Consider the following 21,615-nt stretch of genomic DNA (forward strand, 5'->3'; position numbering starts at 1 on the left):
TTAGCTCCCTCAATCTCTTAACTTATATATGCTACATTTGATCATGGGGGATGGGGGAGGAAGAAGACACCTAGACAACATGTAGTAGGAGAAAAGGACTAAAAACAATCCCCACATACTCCAGAAATGAGAAATCAAGAATAAGGTGAAAATGGGACTGAGGAGGGATAGGGGAAGAGGGAAAGAGTGGCCTCAGAGGATGGTACATACATGTAAGGGGGATGGATGCTGGCTGGCATGGGGAGACCGAATAGGGATGTAGAATGGAGGACACAGAATTCGTGCAAAGATTGAGAAAAGAACAAGAGGAGTGAGATGAACATGGGAGTAACCAGTTCTCCTATCACGTCCGAGGAGACTCAAGGTTGAGGAATGGAAATGGGGAAATCCCAGTCCTGCTCCTCAGATCTTACCGAGGGGAAACGTTTTTTTTAAAAAATTTAATGTTTATTTTTGAGAGAGAGAGAGAGAGAGACAATGCGAGTGGGGGAGGCACAGAAAGAGGGAGACACAGAATCCGAAACACGCTCCAAGCTCTGTCAGCACAGAGCCTGATGGAGGGCTTGAACCTACAAGATGTGAGATCATGACCTGAGCTGAAGTTGGCCGCTCAACCAACAGAGCCACCCAGGCGCCCCCCCCACCCCCCACCCCCCGCAGGGGAAACTTGAGGTGTCAGAAGCAGCAAGAGGAGACAGAAAGTAAGGGACACCTACCTAGGGAGCAGAGCAACAGCCGCTGGGGAGCTGTCCCTGGTCCTGACTGAGCCCTGACCATCAAGAGCTGGTCATGCAGCACAGAGGTGGGGAGGTTTCGGTGTGAAGGTAGCTTGAGGCCCTGCATTCCTCTTCCTCAGGGGCCTGCCATGCCTCCTCCTACACATGCTCAGTCCCACTTTCTATACCTTTCCTCAACCATGTGCAAGTGTGACCTCCATTACTCACACAAGAAACCTATCCTGGGACTTAAAACCACTCTCCATTTCTTCCCTCCTGGCTGGACCCACCCCACCTCACTTGTAGCTGGAGGCCCCAAGTCCTCTACCTGGTAAACCTTCCATTCCCATCAGAAATGAAAGTGCCTCCAAGCAACCTTCCCTCACTGGTCCCATTCCCCCAGCTTAACATGGTGGCTAGGGACTAGATCACCCCTTGTTCAGACAGAACAAAGCAAGGCAGAACTAGTACTCAGCATTGGTGATTAAATAAATGTATGCATGCATGAATGCCGGGACTAATGGGGCATGGGGAGGTTGCTGATACTACTGCAGGCCCACTCCAACCCAAGGGCAATGGCAGAATTATCAATGGCTCTGATCTAGGGGGCTTGGCTACAGTAGAGTGCTTCCACTCTCGGAGCTAGAAGCTGGTCCCACAACTTTCTAATAAGGCCTGGATCCAAACATCTCCCATCCTTCCCCAGGCCTTCGCCCAGTTAGGTAGTGGTGGCAGAAAAAAGGAAGCAGAGACAGCAGTGCAGTGAAGATCCAGGTTTACTCTTTGGGGGTAGGGAGGGGTGAGGAGGAGGTGTGGGTGGGACAGGGGCGCCCCTCAGTAGTCAGCTGTATAATCTGTGCCATGTAGCCCCCGGCACAGCAGTGTGAATTCTTTCACCATCTCCTTCACCCGCCTCTTGTTCACTCGCTCACTGAAGGGAAAGGACAGCAGGTTAGTACCGTCTACCACCACTGCTCCCTCCTTTGGACCCGAGCCCAGGTGCTGCTGGCTCTGCTCACCGAAGGATCTGCTGGCTGAAGGTGTCCTTCTGTTCAGGGCTGAGGCGGGCGGAGGGAAAACCAGGTGGCTGCAGTGCCTCCTTGATCCACATGCTCAGGAGGCTGAAGCAGTGTTTGTTCAGGGCAAATAGGATGTCGGCAAAGCAGTCCATGAGGCTGCGGGAGGCCTGGCCCCCAATGGCCTGAGAGAGACGGGTTCTCAGCACATCAGAGCCTTGCCCCTTTTGCAGCAAGGATGCCTAGCCACGCCTCACCCACCCCCCGTTTCTCAGCCACGCTGCACATGGTAAGTGCTGCTTTCTGAGAGCCAGCAGATCCGCAGAGCAACCCTAACAGCTGTCAGACATTTAACTGATGAAGAAACAGAGTCAGCTGAGGGAACCAAAGGCTCACACTTCCCAGAGGGCAGCTGCCTCAGCAGTGTGGGCCGCCCCACCCCCACAAAGCCCCATCAAACACTGGCTGCATCTCACCTCCAGCACTGCTACAAGCAGCATACGGCCATCCTCCTGTACCACTTTCCCCACAGGTTCTACTTCCCCACACCGAGGCAGCAGCTCTGTCTACAGAGGATGGAGAGGCCTGTCAGCTCGGCTCTTTCCCCATTCTCCCTGGGGACAAGACTTGCACACCACATCCCTACCCTCTGGGGTTCAGGGCAGGGCTGGGTATAGGGGTCAGGGTGTGGGGGAGTCAGGACTCAGCATGGGACTCACAAAGAAGCCACAGGAGGCCTTGACAGTAGGTGCCTCGGGGAACTTGAGGGCCAGCACAGCTGTGGGAGAGGCAGAGGCAGATCAGATGGGGCCTAAGGATCCTCCCGAGGGGGACCCAGGCCCTCCTGTCCACCTGGCCCCACTTACCACACTGGAACACAGCTTTGACATCCAATTGTTCACACAGGAACAAATCTGGCTTCCGTTTCAGAGCCTGCAGGAGGTGGAGCTGGTAAGCCCAGCCCCAACCCGCTCCAAGGGCCATCCCCCCTCCCCACCACTCACCTGCCACCCCAGGCCCCAATTTCACGCACCACACGTACAGGCTGCCAAAATCAGCCACCCAGCCTTCTCTGGGGGACCCAAACCACCCCACAGTTCAGTCAGGAGGGGAGCAGCCAGGAGATGCTATGCGCATGTATGTGTACATGAATGCACAGGTGTGTGTGAGAGGTTAGGGGGGTGGTCACAATACAGAAAGCCTGGGTCCCCAGTCACTCCCTGAGCAAATGCTTTTATTCTCCCCTCCATCAAGGCCAGACCTCCTGCAGGCTCCAGGTAGCCAGCAGCAACTGCTTTGATTCGGAGGCAGCAAAAGCCCCCTGGATTTGTTAACAGGATAGCAGGAAGAAGAGATGGCAGCTGGATGTGGAGCCCAATCCAACAGCCCCCACATCCCACCTGCATTCCTCAGACACCCTCCAGCTTAGGAAGAGGAAAAGCAGGGTCGGAGCCTTGGAGCCATGGCCCCACCATTCACCCAGGATACCCTGAGTCCAGGCCCTTCTCAGCCACACCCAGCTCAGGAGTCAGTGCTGCCATGTGGGGGGAATGGAAGGAGCACAGGGGGCAGAGAGCCCACCCCACATGGTACCAGGACACGTTTGGCACATCCTCAGGTCACAGGAAATGCTCTGCACAGCTCCAGCAGTCATCAAATACAGCTGCTCCCCAGCAGCCCCCCAACACATACCAAGTAGACCCCTAACCCTCCAGCCCCTCACATACAAACCATCCACTCTCACTCATGTGCCAACACCCCAACACACACCCTCTCTGGAAACACCCTACTTACCCTCAAACACACCTCTATCACATCCCTTACACATACTTTCTCACATTTGCAACACACCTTGCTACATATTCACATCCCCTGAACCCCCATAGTCCCCAGCCATGCCCACATGCCCACACTTTCAAGCTACCCAGTCCTCTAGTACATGTACTCTCCCAACACAACCATCCACAAACACACCCACAAACGCCCTCACCTCCAAGGATGCACTCACAGTTACCCACATACATGTCCATCCAGGCCAGAACACACTCCCTGTTCCCCCCTCCTTCTGCACCCCACCCCCTCTACCATACTGTAAGTTCCAAGAGAGTAAGAACTAGGCCTGTTTTTGCTTACCATTATACCCTCAGCACCCAGCAGAACACCAAATATGTATCACACACTCCATAAATATTTGTGGACTGATTAAGTGAAAGAAAACATCATTTACCCCAACTCACAAGATCTCCCTCATGGACCCCACACTAGCCCCACATCCCCACTGCTCAACACATGTACCTTCCCTTTATGTCAGACATCCCGACACCACAACATATACTCCTTTCCCCAAATATGCACTCACACAGCCCGACACATGCCACTGTTCAAAATCCATCAATACCTAATGCACATCAACATACAACATGCGTCAGTGCACGTGCCCATACTTCAACTACCCATTTATCCTGACACAACACACATACTACTTACAGCAGCTTTGTGATTTCTGTCTCCAAACCAAACCAAACCAATCCGAAAACACACAAATAAGGTCCAACCCACTTACACATGCACCAAACACAAACACATCCCAACACAGCCTCACAGTGGAGCCAGCACCCCACACCCAACAGCAGTACAACCTGAAGCCCGACTCTGGGCTCCACCCCAGCACATTCACCTTTGGCCCCTCCCTTCAGAGCTCTTCCCAACCACCTCTCCAGCTCCAGAGCAGGCAGGGGTGGGGGGGCACTGAGGCAGGCAGTTCCCGGCAGGAGCACGGGGACAATGAACCCCAGGCCCTTCAACTCTGATCTCACCCCTGAACTTCTCGGGCACCCCAGCTGCGAAGGAGCTGCCGGGCACAGTTTCTCCCCCTCCCCCGCCCAGGCCAGCCCAGGTCCCTCCCTTCGGGATCGCCTCTCCCTGGTCTTGGTGGAAGAATGAGCTAGTTGAGGCAAAGGGGCACTAAAGTAGGATGTTGGGTTGTCAACTTCCACGGAAACAGATGAAGAAACTCTATTCAACTGAACAGAAAAAAAATTTGTCAACAGAAAGCTAAAAATAGGCTTAAATTGAATTTCAACATAAGAGAAAGAGAAAGAGAGAGAACAGAACGTGAATGAATAAAACTAAAACACACCTGTGCCAGGAGTTGCATAAATGAATCAACAATATCAGGATGATCCCTGGGCCCTAAAATATAATAAAGATGGAACTTAAGAAAAAATTATACAAACAGCAACTCAACCTCATATAGTTATGTGGGACTGAGAGCCTGCAGGGAGACAGCGTGGGGGCACATGAGCAGCAGGAAGCAAGATAAAGAAACAAAACATACAAAAACCATGAACTGGGAGAAGCCCAACAGAAAGAGACGGCAAAGTGAAGGACGGGCCTGCCCCAGCTCCCTCCCAGGGGGCCTTCCACCTACTCCCCACTCCTCCTCAGGCCAGTCCCCCCACTGATCCTTTGGTGCTGGAGCAATATTGGACTCCACAGAGCTGAAGAAACAACCCCCACACTCTTGCTGCTGCCCCTGGCTGGCTGGGGTGGCCCTACACTGCCTCCTAGCACAGACTTCCCCAACACTAGCCATCAAAGAGAAGGGCAGGGCTGCCGAGAGGTTAGTCCTTGGTAACTCCCTTGGGGGCCTGGATGAAGGCCCTGGAAAGGCCAGGGAATCAGGGCCTGAGCAGGTGCCCCCTTGCTTCCGAGGCCTTAGGGCTCTTGGTCTGGCCAAGGAAAGGACTCCCTGAGGTCCACTTAAAGCAGCGGACTCCTCCTTGTCTAGGGCAGAGCCCAATATGTTGTGGGGATGGCTGGGCAAACCATCAGCAGGACCAGGGCGGAGAAACTGTATCATGAGGCCAAAACTGAGAGCCCCACCCAGCAAAGCCCCTCCACATGGACACCGACTCAGCAGAGAGCCAGGCTCAGGGCTGAAAACCAGCTCTCACCATCTGGACACACAGAGTAAGAGGGAAACCAGTCAACATGGCACCCCATGGTGCAGTGGGAGGGCATAGACTAAGAACAGAATGGCAAGACCAGGATAGCATAACAGGTAAGGGGGCCATCCTGTCCTGCAAGACAACCAACAAGCCCAACACGTATGACTGATGTTGGACACTACTCTGCCTCCAGTTCTGTTGACACCTGTGGCAAGGACAAGGCATGTGTCTAGAGCTCCTGACTGGGCTGTTCCCCTTCAGGAGGAGGCGCTGCATGAACGTCTGCCTGAAACACCACTAAGGAGCTGTGTGATCTTGTGCAAGCCACAAAAGCCCAGTTTCCCCAACTGTAAAGTAGATAATTATCTCTTCCCTGCTTCCTTTTCCAGGCTACGAAGAGCCACTGATAAAGCCCACCTCTTTCACATTTGAGCCCTGAGTTACTCAAGTCCTGGAGAGTGAGGCCCATGCCCCATGACAGGGTCTCCCTACAGACAGCATGTTTGACACTCAGCAGCCACCCTGCTAGTGGCTGGCCCCAGATAGTAAGGAAGAAAGGTTCCAAGGGCGGGGAGACCTCACTCTCCTTTCTTCAACAGAGTCTGATACCTACTCTATGCTGGCCTTGTTCTGGGCACTGAGGATGCAGAGAGAAGAGGCTTGACCCTGCCCTTGAGGGGCTTAGTCTAGAGAGACACACACACATGAAAGTTGATTATTGAGTATGATTGGTGCTGTATCAGCAGTGTGTACATGCTGCAGTTTCAGCACAAAGTCAGAAGCACCCAGTTCTGCCCCAGAGAAGCTTCTAGGACTGATGTGTAAGTAAGGCATGGAGGAGTAAGAGCTCACCTAGTAAAGGACACAGGGCATTCCAGTTAGAGGATCAAATGGGACATAGGAAGGGAGAAGTCAGAGTGGCTAGACGGCTTGTGTCTCAGGGACACTGGTAGAAGACACTGAGGAGCATGCAGTAGCTGCACCGTGTCAGTGGGAGCAGGGTGAGAACCTCAGGCAATGGACAGCCAATGAAAGGGTTTCCATCCAGAGAGGGAGAATACTCAGATGGGTGTTTTCTAAAGAACATTACAACTGCTGGATGCAGAATGGACTGCAAGGAAGGGCAGATGTCAGGAAAACCAGTTAGAGGACTAATGGGGTGACCCAGAGACCCTACAATGAGGTGTGGCCATGGGGGGAGGGGAGAGGTGAGCAGACTGCAGGATAATCAGGAGCCAGGACCACCCAGACTTGTCCCCGACTGGATGTGAGAAGTGGGAGAGGTGGAGTTAAGCATTTAAGGATGGCCACACTTGGTTTCTGGCTCAAGTTTCTGCCACTCAGCACCTACCCATGGCCTACTGGAGCAGAGGCCAGCATCATGGGACCACATAATGAGGACATCAGCAGAGAGCGCTCTGGCTCTGGCTGAAACCCAAGGTGAGCCTCAAACCTGCAACCACAAATCCAGACAAGACTCATGAGGCTGGTGGAAGAGCATTGTTTCTCTTCCAAGTTAGAAGCCTGGAGCGCCCCCCCCAACCCCCACTCCCAGCACTCTCAGGCAGAGGGCCACAAGAGCAGGGTGCAGGGACCACAGCCCAAGGCTTTTGGCCTAGAAAGGAGTAAGCCCCAATGCAAGGAAAGGAACCAGCACTCCCTGAGTACTCCATGTGCAAAAACCCCAAGCCAGGGGAGCAAGAGACACTACTTTCATATCTATAACAATCCTATCAAGTACATGAAATCTCTATTTCACAGACATGGAAACAAAGGCTCCGCAAAGGAAAGTGACTTGCCCAAGGTCACACAACTAGTTGGTGGTGATGAGCTTAGAATCTAGGTCTATCTGACTCCAAAGCCCATGCTCTTTCTACTTTTCATTATATCCCAAAGAAAAGGAGTCAGCCTAGTGCCCCAAGTCCCTCAGAGCTCTGGTCCCATCTTCCCCCACATCAAGACTGGCCCTGAGCCCAGCAGGTCAGTAGAAGACATCATTCACTCTCTTATCCACTTCAACCTAAGGTGTCACTACTTGGAGGGTGACAATTGTGCTGTGCTTGATCCCGCAAGTTTCCCACCAAGTCCCATGTGCAACTCAGGGGACAGAGAAGAACAGAGTGGGTAGCTTTGGCTCCCCAATCGGGGAAGCAGAGGCAGTGGCAGTGGTGGCAGTGGCGGCAACAGCAGAGACCCTGGTCAGGACCTACCTTGCTGGAAGAGAGTGAGTGTGACGGAGGTGACGAGCAGGAAGAGGGCCTCGATTGGGGGAAAGTGGGCAGGTTCATGAGCAAAGATGTGGACCAGCTACAACAAAGCAGGGAATGCTGGTCAGCTGAGGCCCTGTCTCACCAGGAACTGGCCAGCATCCCTAGAATGTAGGTCAGGCTCCCTGCCAGGGCAGCCATCCACCCCACTCTACCCACCACCCCATCCCTGGGTCAGACCTCTAACTAGGATGAAATCTAAAACACTGCTGCCTCAATCAGAAGGCCCACCTGTCGAGTGAGGTCAAGAGCAGAGGCCTGGGGGATGGTGCTGTACATCCGACCCAGCATCTCACACAGCTGTGGCACCATGGGGGCAAAGTCATCCAGCAGTGTCTTAACAGACTTCTCAAAGATAGCGCACACCGCCTTGGGAAGGAAGCAAAGGGGCCCATGAAATAGACAACAGTATTATGATCAACAAACGTGCCAAGAGACTAGATTTTAATTATTCTAACCCCTAAAAAGAACTATAATTGTGTGATGTGACAGGGATGCTAATTATCATTCAATGACGATCATATTATAATCCATAAATGTATCTAGTCAATATGCTGTACACCTTAACTTCATACAATGTTAAACGTCAAATGTATTTCAATTAAAAAAAAAAAAAAAAGAAAAAAAAGGAGAAGAAAGCAAAGGAGTCCTGGTTAGCAGGTCATAATTACCCGGAACACAAGCGAAGCACCGCACAGAGGAGGCCTAAGGTGGGACCCTTACCTATAAGCCTGGCCCGGCCCTGCGAATCAAGAAAGGTAAACAAGCCTGACTCTCACCCTGAAGGGCAGGAGGCAAAAATGCCCTTCTCAGAGGAGCACAGGATGGAACTTTGTAACTCGAGTCTTGCTACTTACATCTCCACCATTTCTTCTCAGAGAGTAGCAATAGTAAGAAAATCCTGAACTGAAAAGGGACCAAAGGCAGGTCTCTGATTTCAAGGTGGACCCCTGACTGTCACTCAGCTCCAACATCAAAGTTCTTTAGTCAAGGACTTCTCGTGACATTGGGAAGCTCTGAATGTCTTTCCAAAACATTCCTTGCGTCTGCGAGGCAGGATTCTCTTCCTTTATTTTCTCCAGCCACTGTAAGCCAAGATGGGGCAGCAACACCTTCCCCCCGCCCCATATCTAAGCAAAGTCACCATGGGGGCAGAGAGCAAGGATTGAGGCTCACCTCCACCACTTGGGCATCGTTCAGCCATTTGCTCAGCACCTTCTGGATAAGCTGGAAAACCTGCTGCAACACCACAACCACCTGAAGACACAGGAAGGAGTGAGGGGCCCCACCGCCACTCTCACCCTCCCCAGAAGGACCCGGTAATACAAAGTCGGCCAGAATTCGAACCTAGCACCCCACCACAGACTGCACGTTGAGGACTCAGTGGGTGGGACGTTGGGGGAAGGAGTGGTTTGCTGAATCCCCCATGAATAAAGAGGATATCCTGAATTCTAGGGGTCATTTTAGAGGATGCCTCAAAGTGAAAAGCAGGGATATTATGAAGGCTTCAGAAGATTACTATAACTTTGTAAACTTTAGGAAAAATCACTCCCTATCCATTTCTGCCCAGAAAAATCCTTTTAGTACCAAAAACCTATGGGTTAGCCCCTGAAGTGGAGACGCTGTCTCATTCAAGCAGGTTTGGGGTGGAGAGCCCCAAGAGATGCACAGGTTTGGCAACTTATGGAGGAACCGAGAGGAGACTGAGGTCCTGGGAGGTGAGGGAAGGCAGGACAATGACTACCACGGAAGGAGAAGGGGCTCTGAGGGAGGACGCTGGCCAAGCTTGGTCTAGAGCCAAAAGGGCTCCTGAAACTAAGGTGGGGAGCTGAGGAGAGGAGCCAGGCTACTGTGGCTCCCTTTTCTCCAGGAGAAACCCTGGGAACAATTACAGAAGCAGTCTCTCACATTTACACAGAATTTTACTCGAGACCATATATGCTACCCAGCATAGTTCTAGTGAGATGAGCAAGCCAGGCAGTCTGTTGTTCATAGTTCTGAGTGGGAAGCTGAGCCTTGCCCCAGATCAAATAGCTTCTAAGTGGTCCCCCAAGCCCCTGTGCCTGAGCTGATCACAGTACTTAATCACTGCTTTGTGACAGTCTGTTTACTACATATGTTTCCCCTAGACTGGGAACAACTCAAAAGCAAGAACTATTACACATAGAGCATGGAAGCATCCCCAGTGCCCACAGGAGATGGTGAGTAGCCAAGTAGAAGACCCCAGAGCTGGGGGTCAAACAGGGACCCATAATTACATCATTTAGGGGGTTCAAAGATAATGTCAAGGTCTACCCTGAGGTGGAGGAACCACAATGACATCACCCTGGTTGGGCTGGGGACAAAGACAAATATCACCCACAGGGTTGGATGAGATAATGATATCACTCCCTACAGAGTGAAGGGCAATGATAAGGTCATTCGTGGGGTCAGAGGACCAAAGGCATCATGCCCCACGGGTCCAAGAGAACCATGACAATATTACCCAGTAAAGTTGGGAGTAGCAGTGACATTCCCACAGGGGGTGTGGTCATGTGTGTGGTAGTGTGTGTGTGTGTGTGTGTGTGTGTGTGTGTGTGTGTGTGTTGGGGTGGGGGGAAATGGCAACGTCACCCACGGGGTTGGGTCCCTGTGGCACTGGCAGCTTCCGGAGCTCAGGGCCTTCATGTTCATCCTCATGATGACTGACATCAAGCGTGGTGAAGAGGTTGGAGAGAAGCCCCAAGATGTGAACAATGGCCAGTTTGTTGGAAGGATTAGGCTATGGAGAGAATCAAACCAAGCTCTGGATCTCTGAGGCCCAGCTTGGCCCCAGGACCCAAGCCCTGACTGTCAACTGCAACCCCACTCCCCAACAGCCACAGCCCACACAAAGGGAAGCCCACCCCTGCCTTCTGGCCACACACACACACGCACACCAGCTCACTCACTATCTCCTCTGCCAGCTTCTCCAGCTGCTGGATATAGGGCGAGATAAGAGAGTGCAGGTTCTTAAGGATCTCCTCCACCTGCAGGGCTGACAGCAGGAAGCCCAGTGCCTGCATCAGCCACATGCACTGGCTTGTCTGTGGGGCAGAACATGGAGAGTCAATCCTGGACACATCTGGTTGTGGGCAGGACGAATGAACCTCTTGGGGAAGGTTCCAAGAACATAGAATAAAAGACAAGGGGTAGGAAAAGGCAAAAGAGGATTTCTGCAGATTCCCATAATATCCCCAAGGATTCCCTAGAAACTTCTGGGCTCACCTTGTGGATCTGTTTCATCAACACATCCTGGAGATAAACAGAAGGGATTTGCTATCAGCACAGTGCAGCGTGCCCTGAGACCCAGCCCAACCCCAGCCCACGCATACCTGGGAGACAGCCACAATGTTAGCAGCATAGGGTGGCAGGTCATACTTGCATTCTCGGCAGATCTTCTTGAGGGTGGACACAGAAGAGACAGAGAGCTCAGGATTGCCCAGGGCATGCAGTACGAGGGGCAGAACACTGTTGATCATGACAGGGTGGTCAGCCAGCCATTCAGACAGAGCTCCTGGGGGAAGAAGGGAGAGGGAAGGATATCTGAGGCAGGCCAGGCTGGCTTTGTACCATGTCCCTGAGAGGCAGGCAGAGTTTCTGGCAGAATCAAGTTACAGCCCTAGAACTAGGCAAATATGCATGCACATGCTCAAACAGGAGCCTTATAGCTGAGAAGCAGGAAGGAGTTACTCAGAAGAGGTCTAGCACTGCTGTTCCATTGAGAGCAAATGAGCTTCACTGAATTGCAGCTCCGAACACTGTAGGAAGGACCTCTAGATGTGCCAGGACAGCCAGTTGGCTGCAATGCTGATTGTGTGTGTGGGCATCTGTGTCTCTCCCATTTTGGACAGGAACCAGCAGGCCGACTATAGCTGGGATGGGTGCCTGTGGCTCTGGAAATGTGCTCATGGGTGTATGCCAGGTCTCACCAATGGTGAACATGACAGTATCCGCCAGCTGCACGTTGCTGATGCTGATCCGTGGAATGAGGCCAATGAGCCCAGGCACCACATCAGAATAATTGACATCGATGGTCTCTGCGATGGATTGGAAGCCATAGAGCAGGGCCTCTGTGTGCTGAGGAAAGAGGGTGCCACTGGCTTGGCTGAGGAGGAGGGTGTGACAGTTCTGGGAGGGCTGAGGGAATCAGGCTTGGGAGGTACCTGCCAGGAGTAGGGCTCCTCTGAGCTGGTGAGCAAACGGCCCAGCTTGTCATAGAGGTTGCTGAGCAGTTCGGCCCCCAGCATCTCATACACATACATGAGCGTATCTGAGATGTCCACCCTAAGAAGTAGATGAAGACCTTATACACTGCCCGGATCCTGCTCCCAAGCCCAGGAGCCCACCCCAGCTCCCTCACAACCCTGCAAAAGTGCCTAGAGAACAGAGAAAGGAGCCCCAGGATTCCGGAAGCCTGGACTAGGGCCCCTCCCCTCATTGTCTTCGTTATTTCAGGACTCCATTTAGAGGTAGGATTGGCCTGCTACCATCACCTGTAAATTCGGAACTGCTCCTTCTCATCTGAGGACCAGAATCCATATTCCTCATCAGAAGGGAATTGGGCCTTGTGCAGAAGCACATCCACCAGCTGGAAGTAGACTGGCCGGTATACCTGCTGGTACACAGCCTGCTTCTCTGCCTCAAAGGACAGAATGTCATCCTGAGAGAGCCGGGGAAGAAAGTTAGCCACCTCAGCACCAGGCCCAGAAGCCCATGATCTACCTTCTGTCATTACAGCCCAGTCCTACTAGAGGGTCACGTAGACACACCTGCAGCGTGTACCAGAAGGTGAGGGTCAGGGAACTGGTGGTCTCATTGACAGGATAGTGGCCAGGGATGCCAGTGCAGAACATAATCATGTTGACAAGGGCCAGGAAGCTCTGCCAGTGCTCCACTTGGTCCAGCAGGGCCCTTGGAAGGAAGAGGTATAGTAAGGTCATTTCCCTTCCCCCAACAGGGCTCCATATCCCACCTTTTAGAGGGCCCTGCTATCCCGCCCCCAGCTGCCCAACTCCTCACCGGGAGTGGTTCTCGCCCAGGGCCACAGCAATGCGACAGATGCCATGGGAGGTCTCCATGTCCCCATTCTGCACGGCCTGTCGCAGTTGATCTTGCAGTCCCAGCACCAGTGGGATGAGTTTGAGGAGTGTGTTCACATACCTGGAGGTATGAGGTGACGAGACTCATCAGAGCTGTCTACCCATCCCCCACCAGCTTTTTGAGAAAGGCACATCCTCCCTGTCTTCCATCAAAGCCCCCTCCCCACAACAAAACCAAAGCCAAAAAGTGATCAGGGCCTACATCATAGCTTTCATGCTGCCCATTTTGGGAAGAGCCTTCGGTCAGAGACTTCCAGGAGAACTCTGAGAAGGAAGTATGAGGTTAGTATTACAGGTTAAATTGTGTCCTCAAATTGGACTTACAGTGGGTGCTGGCAGGGGTTAAGACTTCTGGGGAAGTTGGGAAGAGGTGCATGTATTTTGCATGTGGGAAGGACAGAATTTGGGGGGAGGGTGTTGGGGGCAGCCTGTTATGGGCTGAATTGTACCCACCAAGAAGATATGTTGAAGTCCTCATCTCCAATACCTCAGAATGTAATCTTATTTCTAAACAGTGTCATTGCAGATGAGATCATGGTGGGGGGGGGTGGCACAACACAATGGGTGTCCTTATAAGACAACCATGTGAAGACAGAGACTTACAGGAAGAACGACATGTGATGGCAAAGGCAGAGACTGGAACCATGCAACTTAAAGCCAAGGAACACCAGAGATTGCCAGCAAAGAACCAGAAGCTAAGAAGAGATGAGGAAGGACTCTCCTACAGGTTTTCAGAGGAAGCCGACACCTTGATTTTGGACTTCTAGCCTCTCCAACAATTGAGACAATAAATTTCTGTTGTTTAAAGCTGCCCCATGTGTGGTACTTTATTATAGCCCTTCCAGGAAACTGATATAGACAGTGTTAAGGAAGACAGAACAGGATGGGAGAGAGAGGAGTTAATGTAGGCTCAGGAGCCATGATGAAGACTTCAGAAGGCACCGACAGCATCCCCACCTTCCACTCCACTCCCTAACAGAAGATCCTAATCCCTATGTACTCTACTGGCAGTATGAAGGGAGAGCAATAGGTGATGAACTAGGAGATAGCTAAGAGGCAAAATGGACAGGACTTGATGACCAATTGAATATGACAATGCAGAAGAGTCCAGGACAACTCTCAGGTTAGTGACTAAACAACTAAGTAGGTGGTGGAGCTATTTACTGAGGCCAGGAGGATAGGGGGAGGGGGACAGTAATAAATTTAATGGGAGGGCAGAAGGTGATAAGTTCAGTGTTAGGCATGTCAAATCAGAGGTATTTGTTGAGATATGCAAACAGAAGTGTCCAGAGAGCTGGATATAAAAACCTGAAGCCCAAGAGAGAAATCAGAGCAAGAGACAAAGTCATCAGCAAACAGCTGGTAATTGAAGCTATGACAGTAGTTGAGAAGTGCCCAGGAAGAAAGTGTTGAATGAGAGAAAAGAAGGTGCAAGTCAGAGTCCTGAAGCACAGTGATCCTTAAGGAGGAGCAGGAGAGGCACAGCATACAGAGGAGACTGAGAGAACACTAGCTCTATCTCACTGGACAGCGGCCCTCCCCAGCAGCCTGCTCTGTGGAGATCAGACTAATCAGAAGAAATGATACTCTCAGAGGGAAGCAGATGCTTGAGACCCCTCTGCTACTGATCATAAGGCCACCCTAGCAATCTATAGAGAGGTAGGAGGTTGAGAGTCCAGAGGAGTTTTATTTGCATTTGCCCTAAGCAGGCTGCTGGGCAGGTAGCCTCAGAACCTCAGGGGTAAGGTGAAAACAAGAGGCAACGAGCCCAGAGGTCAGCTTTCTCCAAATCCTCATTCTGGTGGGACAAGATATCCATACCCGGATATCCCCAACCCAGAGACGGCCCTGGAGGGTGCTGCCTGGAGACGGCTGGGATAGCTTCAGTCCCATGACCCTGACACAGGCTGCACCACCAGACAATGGGCACCTTCAGGCCAGACTCTGGCACAGAGAGCAGGGGCAGGGCCAAAGCCATGGCCTGCAAGCTTCCTGGAAGCTGAGATGGAGGCAGGAGGTAGTGCCCTGTCCCCAAAGGGTCCCCACCAAGGCTCCCTCACACCTGCCAAAGTTCATGTATACAGCAGGTACTCGGTCTTCATTGAGTTCTTAATTGGTAACATTTGAGCTGCACAATGCGCTAAATCATAGACAATATGGTCCAGAAAGGCTCAGAGTATTCCTCAAGGTCATATAGCAACTTAGAGACAAATTCCAGGCTGAGGTAGCCTCTTCTGCTGCAGGACTGCTCTTTCAGAGCCCTACCTGAATTTTCCCCAAAGGATCTATGCAAATCTCAGCCCATATCTCAAATTCTAACTGATGGGAGCCTCCAAGAGCCTATCTAATTCACCTTCTCTCCTCCTGCCAGCCCCCAGTGAAAAGATTTTCCAGGATTAAAAATATATTTCAGGAAAAAGAAAATTGAGGGAGAGAGAGCTGGGCAAGCAGCAGCAGCTGTGGAAGAATGGGGAAGAGGGGACCTGAGTGCAAGCTCAGCCAAGGGGACAGCCAGTCCTGTCCTGATGGACTCCTGGGGAAGGCAGTAGCTGGATGGACCCAAGAGGTCAAAACCACAGGTGACTTTCTCAAGCCAAAGTCTAAAAAGCCAGACTAGATGGAGCAAGGCCCAAACTCTGACACTAGACTGGCGCAGCCCACCAGTGAAGGAAACCCTTGTTTAGATTTTCTACCACCTGGGCACCTATTCCTGAGAACTATGCAGACAGAAGAGCAGGTCTGAAGCTTCCAGAAGTTTCTAGGTTTGGGGGCAGGGAGATAGAGAGGATGTCTTTAAGGCCATGGCTGAGAGTGGGCTCAAGAGACCTAGTTCTGTTGGTCAGCTCAAGCTTCCAGGGCAGGGCTGCTGGGACTTGCTGGCTGCCACTCACACTGAGCTCAGCCCAGACCTGCAATTAGAGCCCTGAGAGGAGAGCTGAGAAAATGGGGAGAGTTGCTAAGCAACCATGGGGGCTGCAGCCAATGGGCGCTCAGGAGGCTGTGGGTTCCCTCACTGGCTCCTTGTTCTCTCATTCGTTCAGAAGAGAAGAGGCATCAATTACCTGCCAAAGCTCTCAAGACGGGTTGGGTGGGAAAACCTGGGTGTATCCAAGGACACCCCACATCACCTATGCACTGGCCCTGGTCAATTCCCGTTAGGTACCAACTGTCTGATTGCAGCTGGCATTTGAGCTTCAAGCTGCCAAGAAAGGCTAGACCTGGGACTTGGTACCCACCTTGAGTTAGAAAACCTGGGAAACCATGGGAAAGATATACTAATTGTCAATGCAAAGCAATACCAAATACTAACAACTGCTGTTTATGGGGTGCGCAAGAACCAAGCTAAACCTTTCATAGACATTCTCTTTTTTAGTCCTATTAATACCAATATATTCTTTATAAAACACCAGGCACAGGCCCTCTACACATTATCCTATTTAAGCCTATACAACTCTCTGAGGTTAATATGATCACACCCATTTTACTGATGAGGAAACTGAGGCTTAAAAGCGACTTACCCAAGGTCTCGGACCTAGTAAACGGACCATGTGGGATCCAAATTCATACATGACTAATGCCAAGGCAAGAGGCATTAGCTAGTCTCTGGTGCCATCTCTTTCAATGTTTTTCCCCTCCAACTCTGCTAAGCATTTCTAAAGCCCTATCTCTGAAGTGTTTAGTGTCTCCAGTCTTGCCATGACCAATCCAACTTATACCAAAAATCTCATTATAGCATTTTCTCTGCTTCAAATCCTTTAATATCTTTACATCATCCTCAGGATGAAGACCAAAATCTTAAACCTGGCCGACAAAGGTCTTGCATAATCTGGGCCCAGACCTCCCACAACTGGCCCGTAAATCCTGCTGTTTAATCACCACCACTCACCAGGCTTCTCAACACTCCTTCCTTGCTTCAGCTCTTTAAAGCACACCTCCTCTGGGAAGCCTTTCACAACCCTAAGACCAGGTTAAATGCCTCCTCTGGGCTCTTCCAGTCCCCTCACCACCTTCTCAATTATAGCATTCATCTCGTTGACCACACTTGCCCCTCCATGTGTTTATGAGACTGTGAGTTCCTGGCTTGCTGAAGTCAACCCACTGATCTTTACAGACCTGGTGCTCAGCACAGGGCCCAAGACACCAAGAGGCACGCAACAAACATTTGCTGCAAAACACCTTGCTACACTGACCTTCTTTCAAGTCCTTAGCGGTACTGTGGTGCTGCACACCAGAAGCCCTTGCCCCTGCTTTAGTTCCTGAAGCCTGAGGTGCTCCCTCTTCCCCTGACCTCCCCCACTCCACTTCCACCCCTCATGCAACTCCTACTTTTCATCTGTTCAGAAAACACTGAATGCTACCAAATACTGCCAGGCACAATGTGACAAAATAAAACGACATGGTGCCTGTCCTCCACAGCGCTGAGAGACGGATGGGGAGACATACATGAATTTATGATGAAATGGTGTTATAGGTGAAGAAGGAAAACACTAGGAGCTCTTAGATAAAATAATAGAGTAGAGCAAACTTGGTCTTAAAAATCATCGAGGGCTTTCCTAAGAAAGTCAAGTTTCAGATGAGGTAGAGATGATACGCCAAGTACATGTGACAGTTCAGAGGCTAGAAGGAGCATGGGACATTCAAGCAACTGAAAAGACTGTGAAAGTGAAGAAAGGAGCATGACATGAGAAGAGGCTAGAGATGCCATTCTCTGCAGCACCTCGTGGATCACATGAAGGATTCTGAACTTCATCCTAAGAGCTGTGAAAAGCTACTGAAGGGTTCTGAGCATAAAGGACAAATTGCATCCTCATTTTTGAAAGATCACTCTGGCTGCTAAGTGTGCAGTACAGGGTACAGGAGTAAAAACCAGGGGACTAGTGAAAAATCTCTGTGGTAATTGGGGGAGAGAGATGAGGACAGCTTGGACTAGGATGGTGGCAGTGGAGATGGAAAAAATAGATTTGCAATATGGTCAAGAGCAGAACAGCCAGGACATGGTGACTGACTGGTTGAGAGAAAGAGAAGAAAGAATCAAATATTTTAATTGAATAATTTGTTGGATGATTTCGTTGTCTGTCTCCCTCTCTGAACCATACGGACAAAGACCATGTCTTGTTTGCTTCCTTGTGTGTCTCCAGCATGGGACCAGGTATGCAGTAGGCACTCAAGTAGTGTTTACTGGACAGATGGATGGATGGCCACACAAACTGTTCTTTTCTAGGAAGGCGGGGAGTGGCTCACCTCTGGGCATCAGGCTGTGAGATGGCATTGACGATGGCCTCCACGCTGCTGTCGAAGAGCTCCGAGTCCTGCAGAGCAGCAAAGGCGGCCTGAATCAGCGCCTCGCAGTCCTGCAGTGGCACCTCCAGCTGCACCCAGCTGGAAAAGCACTTGAGCACCTTCTGACGCACACAGCTGGGCGAGCTGGGCTGCTGCAGCAGCTGCTCCAGCAACGGGAAGACAGCCCCGCACTCCACTGCCAGGCTGGCCCGCACCAGGCCTTTGCGGTACTGGGGCAGGCGGCTCGTCTGGAACTCCTCCGGCAGCACTGTCAGCAGCTCCAGCAGGGCCAGGCAGCGGCCCTGACCATCCACCGGCGAGTCCTCAGCCTGGAAGAGCCGTACCATATCTGCCACCGCACATGGCCAGGCATCAGGCATCATGCTGAGGGCCAGGGAGGCCAGCGCCACGCACAGCCGAGTCAGCACAATCTTGGAGCCACTGGCAAAGTGGGTGATCTGGGTGAAGAGCTGTGCCTTTAGACTTTCATACTGGTCAGTGGGGATGTCACTCCAGTATCGAGAGATCTTGATGTGCAGGGCACTGGCCCCAAAGTACTGGATCTCAGGCACCTTGTCGGGCTGCAGTAGCTGCCAGCTGAAGTGCCAGGCCTGTGGGGAGACCTGGGCCTGCATCAGCCACTTCTGAGCCAGGTTCTTGTTCTCAATGTTGGGATCGTAGTAGAGCTGGTGCAGCGCCTGCAGGACAGCACAGGACTGAGCAGGCGTTGGCCACTCTGGATCCTGCCAGAGCCCAGAACTCAGTCCTGCAAATCTGCTCTTTCTGACTGAGGGGCTGAGCAGGAAGAGCAGGAAGAAGCTCTCACCCTGTTTCCTGGGTCCAGGATCCTACTGATACCCTGTGAGCCTGAACTCTGCCCATGCACTACCATGTTCCCATTATAGCAAAACATTATGGGTTCAGAAAGTGATCCTTCACAGGAAAACAGAGAGAGGCTAAGCTCCCCAAATGAGAGGCACTTGAGGTAAAGGACAAGGCCCAGGTTGATGGAATGGCTCCACAGGGATAAAGCTAAGCCTGAGAAGAGCATGGAACAGCACGAGGGGCCCTGACCCTCCCAGGCACAGCTGCTCCCATCAACTCCAAGGGTTCTATTCAGCTCCCCTAGGATCATCCCTTGGTCACTCCAGATGCTGGCACCAAAGCCATTGTGAAATCTGAGCATGACAAAGGCTTTGCCAGGCAGCCGCAGGCCAGAGGCAACTGGAGGGGAGGGTGAGAGAACCCTCCAGAGAGCTCACATGAGGGTCCAAAAAGCTGGTGGAGAAGTCTTGGCTGGCAGCCCTGGCAAATGCCTTGCCTGGAGCTCTCGACTAGCCAAATCCCCAGGGTCCCAATTCCACAGGGACTTCACACAGTGAGAAAACAGTGATTTGTCTCCCTGGCAGCACACGGAAGAGTGTGCCACCATGCCAACAGCACCCAGCCCCAGGGGGTGGAAGAGTGAGGTCAGGACTCTGACCCCCTAAGCAGGCTCCATCCAAGTAGACTTAGCCTTGTCTGTACCTGTGACAGCAACTTACACTTACTGTCCCTTGTTTGGCTCCTCGGGAAGGCTGAACTCAGCAGGCAAAGAAGCAGCAGGGATGGGCTTTCACCATTTGGTATGGCAGAAAGGGTTCAAAAATAACAAACGAATATCTTAAACCATTCCCTGCTTTCCAGCAAGGTAGCCCTGTCTCTCCATTCAAACTAGCAGGGAGGCATTTCTGCATCCCAGGCCTTGGGGGGCAGAACCCAGAAAAGAACCAGAGAAGCAGTTCAAAAAAGATGGGCTGGGCAGTGGGAGAGCCTGGGAGGACCATGGCAGGAAGCTATGGGGGCAGGTGAGCAGGGAAGGATTCGGAGGCAGCCAGCAGGACCGAACCCCTTAGATCCAGTACCAAAGAAAGGGGGCTAGCCCTTCCTGCCTGACCCGGACTGGTCTGGCCTCCATCCAATATGAGAAGGACCTGTCCCTAAGAAAGAGTGAAAACATAACCCAGACTGTTTTAGTTCCAGGTTATTTCCTGAGCCCCTGGGTAACAAATCAGGCCCAGCATAGCTCAGCGTCAGTATGGTCCTGAGGGCTCAGCTGTCTGTCTCCTGGATTCCTGGTTTCTTACTGCACTGCTCATGCAGTACCCATGGAGCTGGAGAAGAGCCAATCTGGCTGGAGGTCTAGGCCATCAGCACCCTGAAGGGAGCAGTCCAAGACCCTAGAGTTTCCAAAGAGAACCCACGTCTAAGGAAAACCAAAAATAGCCCATTAGAACACCATAACACTGCTGTCCACGCCTGCCCAGAGAGAGCAAATGCCAGGTGCTCTGGGGGCACCATCCCAGCGGGCACCCAGCCCAAGCCTTGACTCTGGCGTTAGTGTCAGTTCCCAGAACTTCTGCGTTGTCTCCGGAGTGCCCACCCCAGGGCCCTCGTACCTTCTCCACGTTCTCCACAGTGAAGTCCAAGGCTGGTGCTGCTCCAGCCCCTGCAGCCCCAGGCTGCTCCTCCCGCCGCTCCATCTTTGCTCCCTCCCCAGCAGGGAGGTGGACCCTGACCTATCTCCTCCCCCAGCCCCTTGGCCGCTGGCCACCCTGCTAGACCCCAGCTTGGGTGCCGAGGGAGCGGTGGGGTGACAGGGGGCCCAGGGCGGGCATGGCTGCCGAGGCCTCCCCACCTCGGTGGGGATGGGGGGCTTGCCAGAGGCCAAAAGGAGTGCTCTTAGGAGGAGACCAATTGAGGGGGACTCCGAGGAGGGAGCCGTCAGTGAAGAGTTCCAGGCGGGGGGCCTGGTGGTAGGTCACGGCTCTGTCCCCAGACTCTATGAGGAGGGAGTCATAGGGAAGGCAGGCCTGTGGGAGAAACCGAGCCCCTGGCTCGAGAGAGGTCACAGGGTCGATGGCCTGTACCCACAACACCCTGGTCTTAGTGCGCTCTCGGGTCCTACGAGGAGGTCACGGGGTGGGGGGTGACGAGGGAGAGAGCCCTTCGATGGTTACGGAGGCGTCCGACGAGGCGCAGGGGTGCAGCTTTGCGAGTCTGGGTCAAAGAGTCCGTAGAGTTGAGGGGCTGTGGCAGATCCCCTCCGCTTGGCCTGGCCCGTGCTCTTCTCACCGCCCGGCTCCGGCCCCGCTACTGCCGCTGCCGCCGCCCCAGTGACTGACAGGCGAGCCGGCCCGGCCGGGACGGGGCGGGGACCTCAATGAGGCGCGGGCTGCCCGGAGCGCCTGTCCCCGGAACCGCCGACTCAGGCGCCGCCCTGCCCC

The 21,615-nt window shown here is 52.5% G+C and overlaps 1 protein-coding gene and 1 long non-coding RNA gene across 6 annotated transcripts; one reads left to right on the forward strand and one right to left on the reverse strand.

Annotated features, from left to right (window-relative positions):
- Positions 1-1,474: 1,474 nt before the first annotated feature.
- IPO13 (importin 13) lies at positions 1,475-21,567 on the reverse strand. Of its 2 annotated transcripts, XM_029947639.1 has the most exons (20): positions 20,788-21,543; positions 18,311-19,047; positions 12,990-13,130; positions 12,740-12,881; positions 12,464-12,630; positions 12,134-12,254; positions 11,900-12,047; positions 11,303-11,484; positions 11,196-11,222; positions 10,880-11,014; positions 10,567-10,710; positions 9,126-9,206; positions 8,181-8,318; positions 7,893-7,989; positions 4,872-4,924; positions 2,599-2,665; positions 2,452-2,510; positions 2,209-2,298; positions 1,736-1,917; positions 1,475-1,647 (listed from the first exon to the last, which is right to left on the reverse strand). In XM_029947639.1, exons 1-20 carry the CDS (start codon positions 20,869-20,871, stop codon positions 1,551-1,553), a joined length of 2,892 nt encoding a protein of 963 aa, XP_029803499.1. In that variant the 5' UTR covers positions 20,872-21,543; the 3' UTR covers positions 1,475-1,550. The 2 variants fall into 2 exon arrangements, with proteins under 2 accessions (XP_029803499.1, XP_029803500.1); XM_029947640.1 differs by lacking the exons at positions 1,475-1,647; positions 1,736-1,917; positions 2,209-2,298; positions 4,872-4,924 and having other exon boundaries at positions 20,788-21,567.
- LOC115298629 lies at positions 12,393-13,880 on the forward strand. Of its 4 annotated transcripts, none has more exons than XR_003911800.1 (3): positions 12,393-12,758; positions 13,279-13,351; positions 13,661-13,880. It is a non-coding gene; the product is annotated as an uncharacterized LOC115298629 (long non-coding RNA). The 4 variants fall into 4 exon arrangements; XR_003911802.1 differs by having other exon boundaries at positions 12,394-12,758; positions 13,665-13,880; XR_003911803.1 differs by having other exon boundaries at positions 12,394-12,758; positions 13,585-13,673.
- Positions 21,568-21,615: the final 48 nt, after the last annotated feature.

This window comes from Suricata suricatta, chromosome 8 (genome assembly GCF_006229205.1).
Source record: "Suricata suricatta isolate VVHF042 chromosome 8, meerkat_22Aug2017_6uvM2_HiC, whole genome shotgun sequence".
Classification (NCBI taxonomy): domain Eukaryota; kingdom Metazoa; phylum Chordata; class Mammalia; order Carnivora; family Herpestidae; genus Suricata; species Suricata suricatta.

Bases quoted from the DNA above. Each gene is read 5' to 3' on its own strand.
- IPO13 (XM_029947639.1), bottom strand. From the start codon at position 20,871: ATGGAGCGGCGGGAGGAGCAGCCTGGGGCTGCAGGGGCTGGAGCAGCA. The intron at 12,048-12,133 runs GTACCTCCCAAG...CTCTTTCCTCAG, and splicing joins AGGAGCCCTACTCCTGGCAG to CACACAGAGGCCCTGCTCTA. The intron at 9,207-10,566 runs GTGGGTGACGTT...CTGTGTCTTCAG, and splicing joins TGCCACAGGGACCCAACCCC to GTGGTTGTGGTGTTGCAGCA.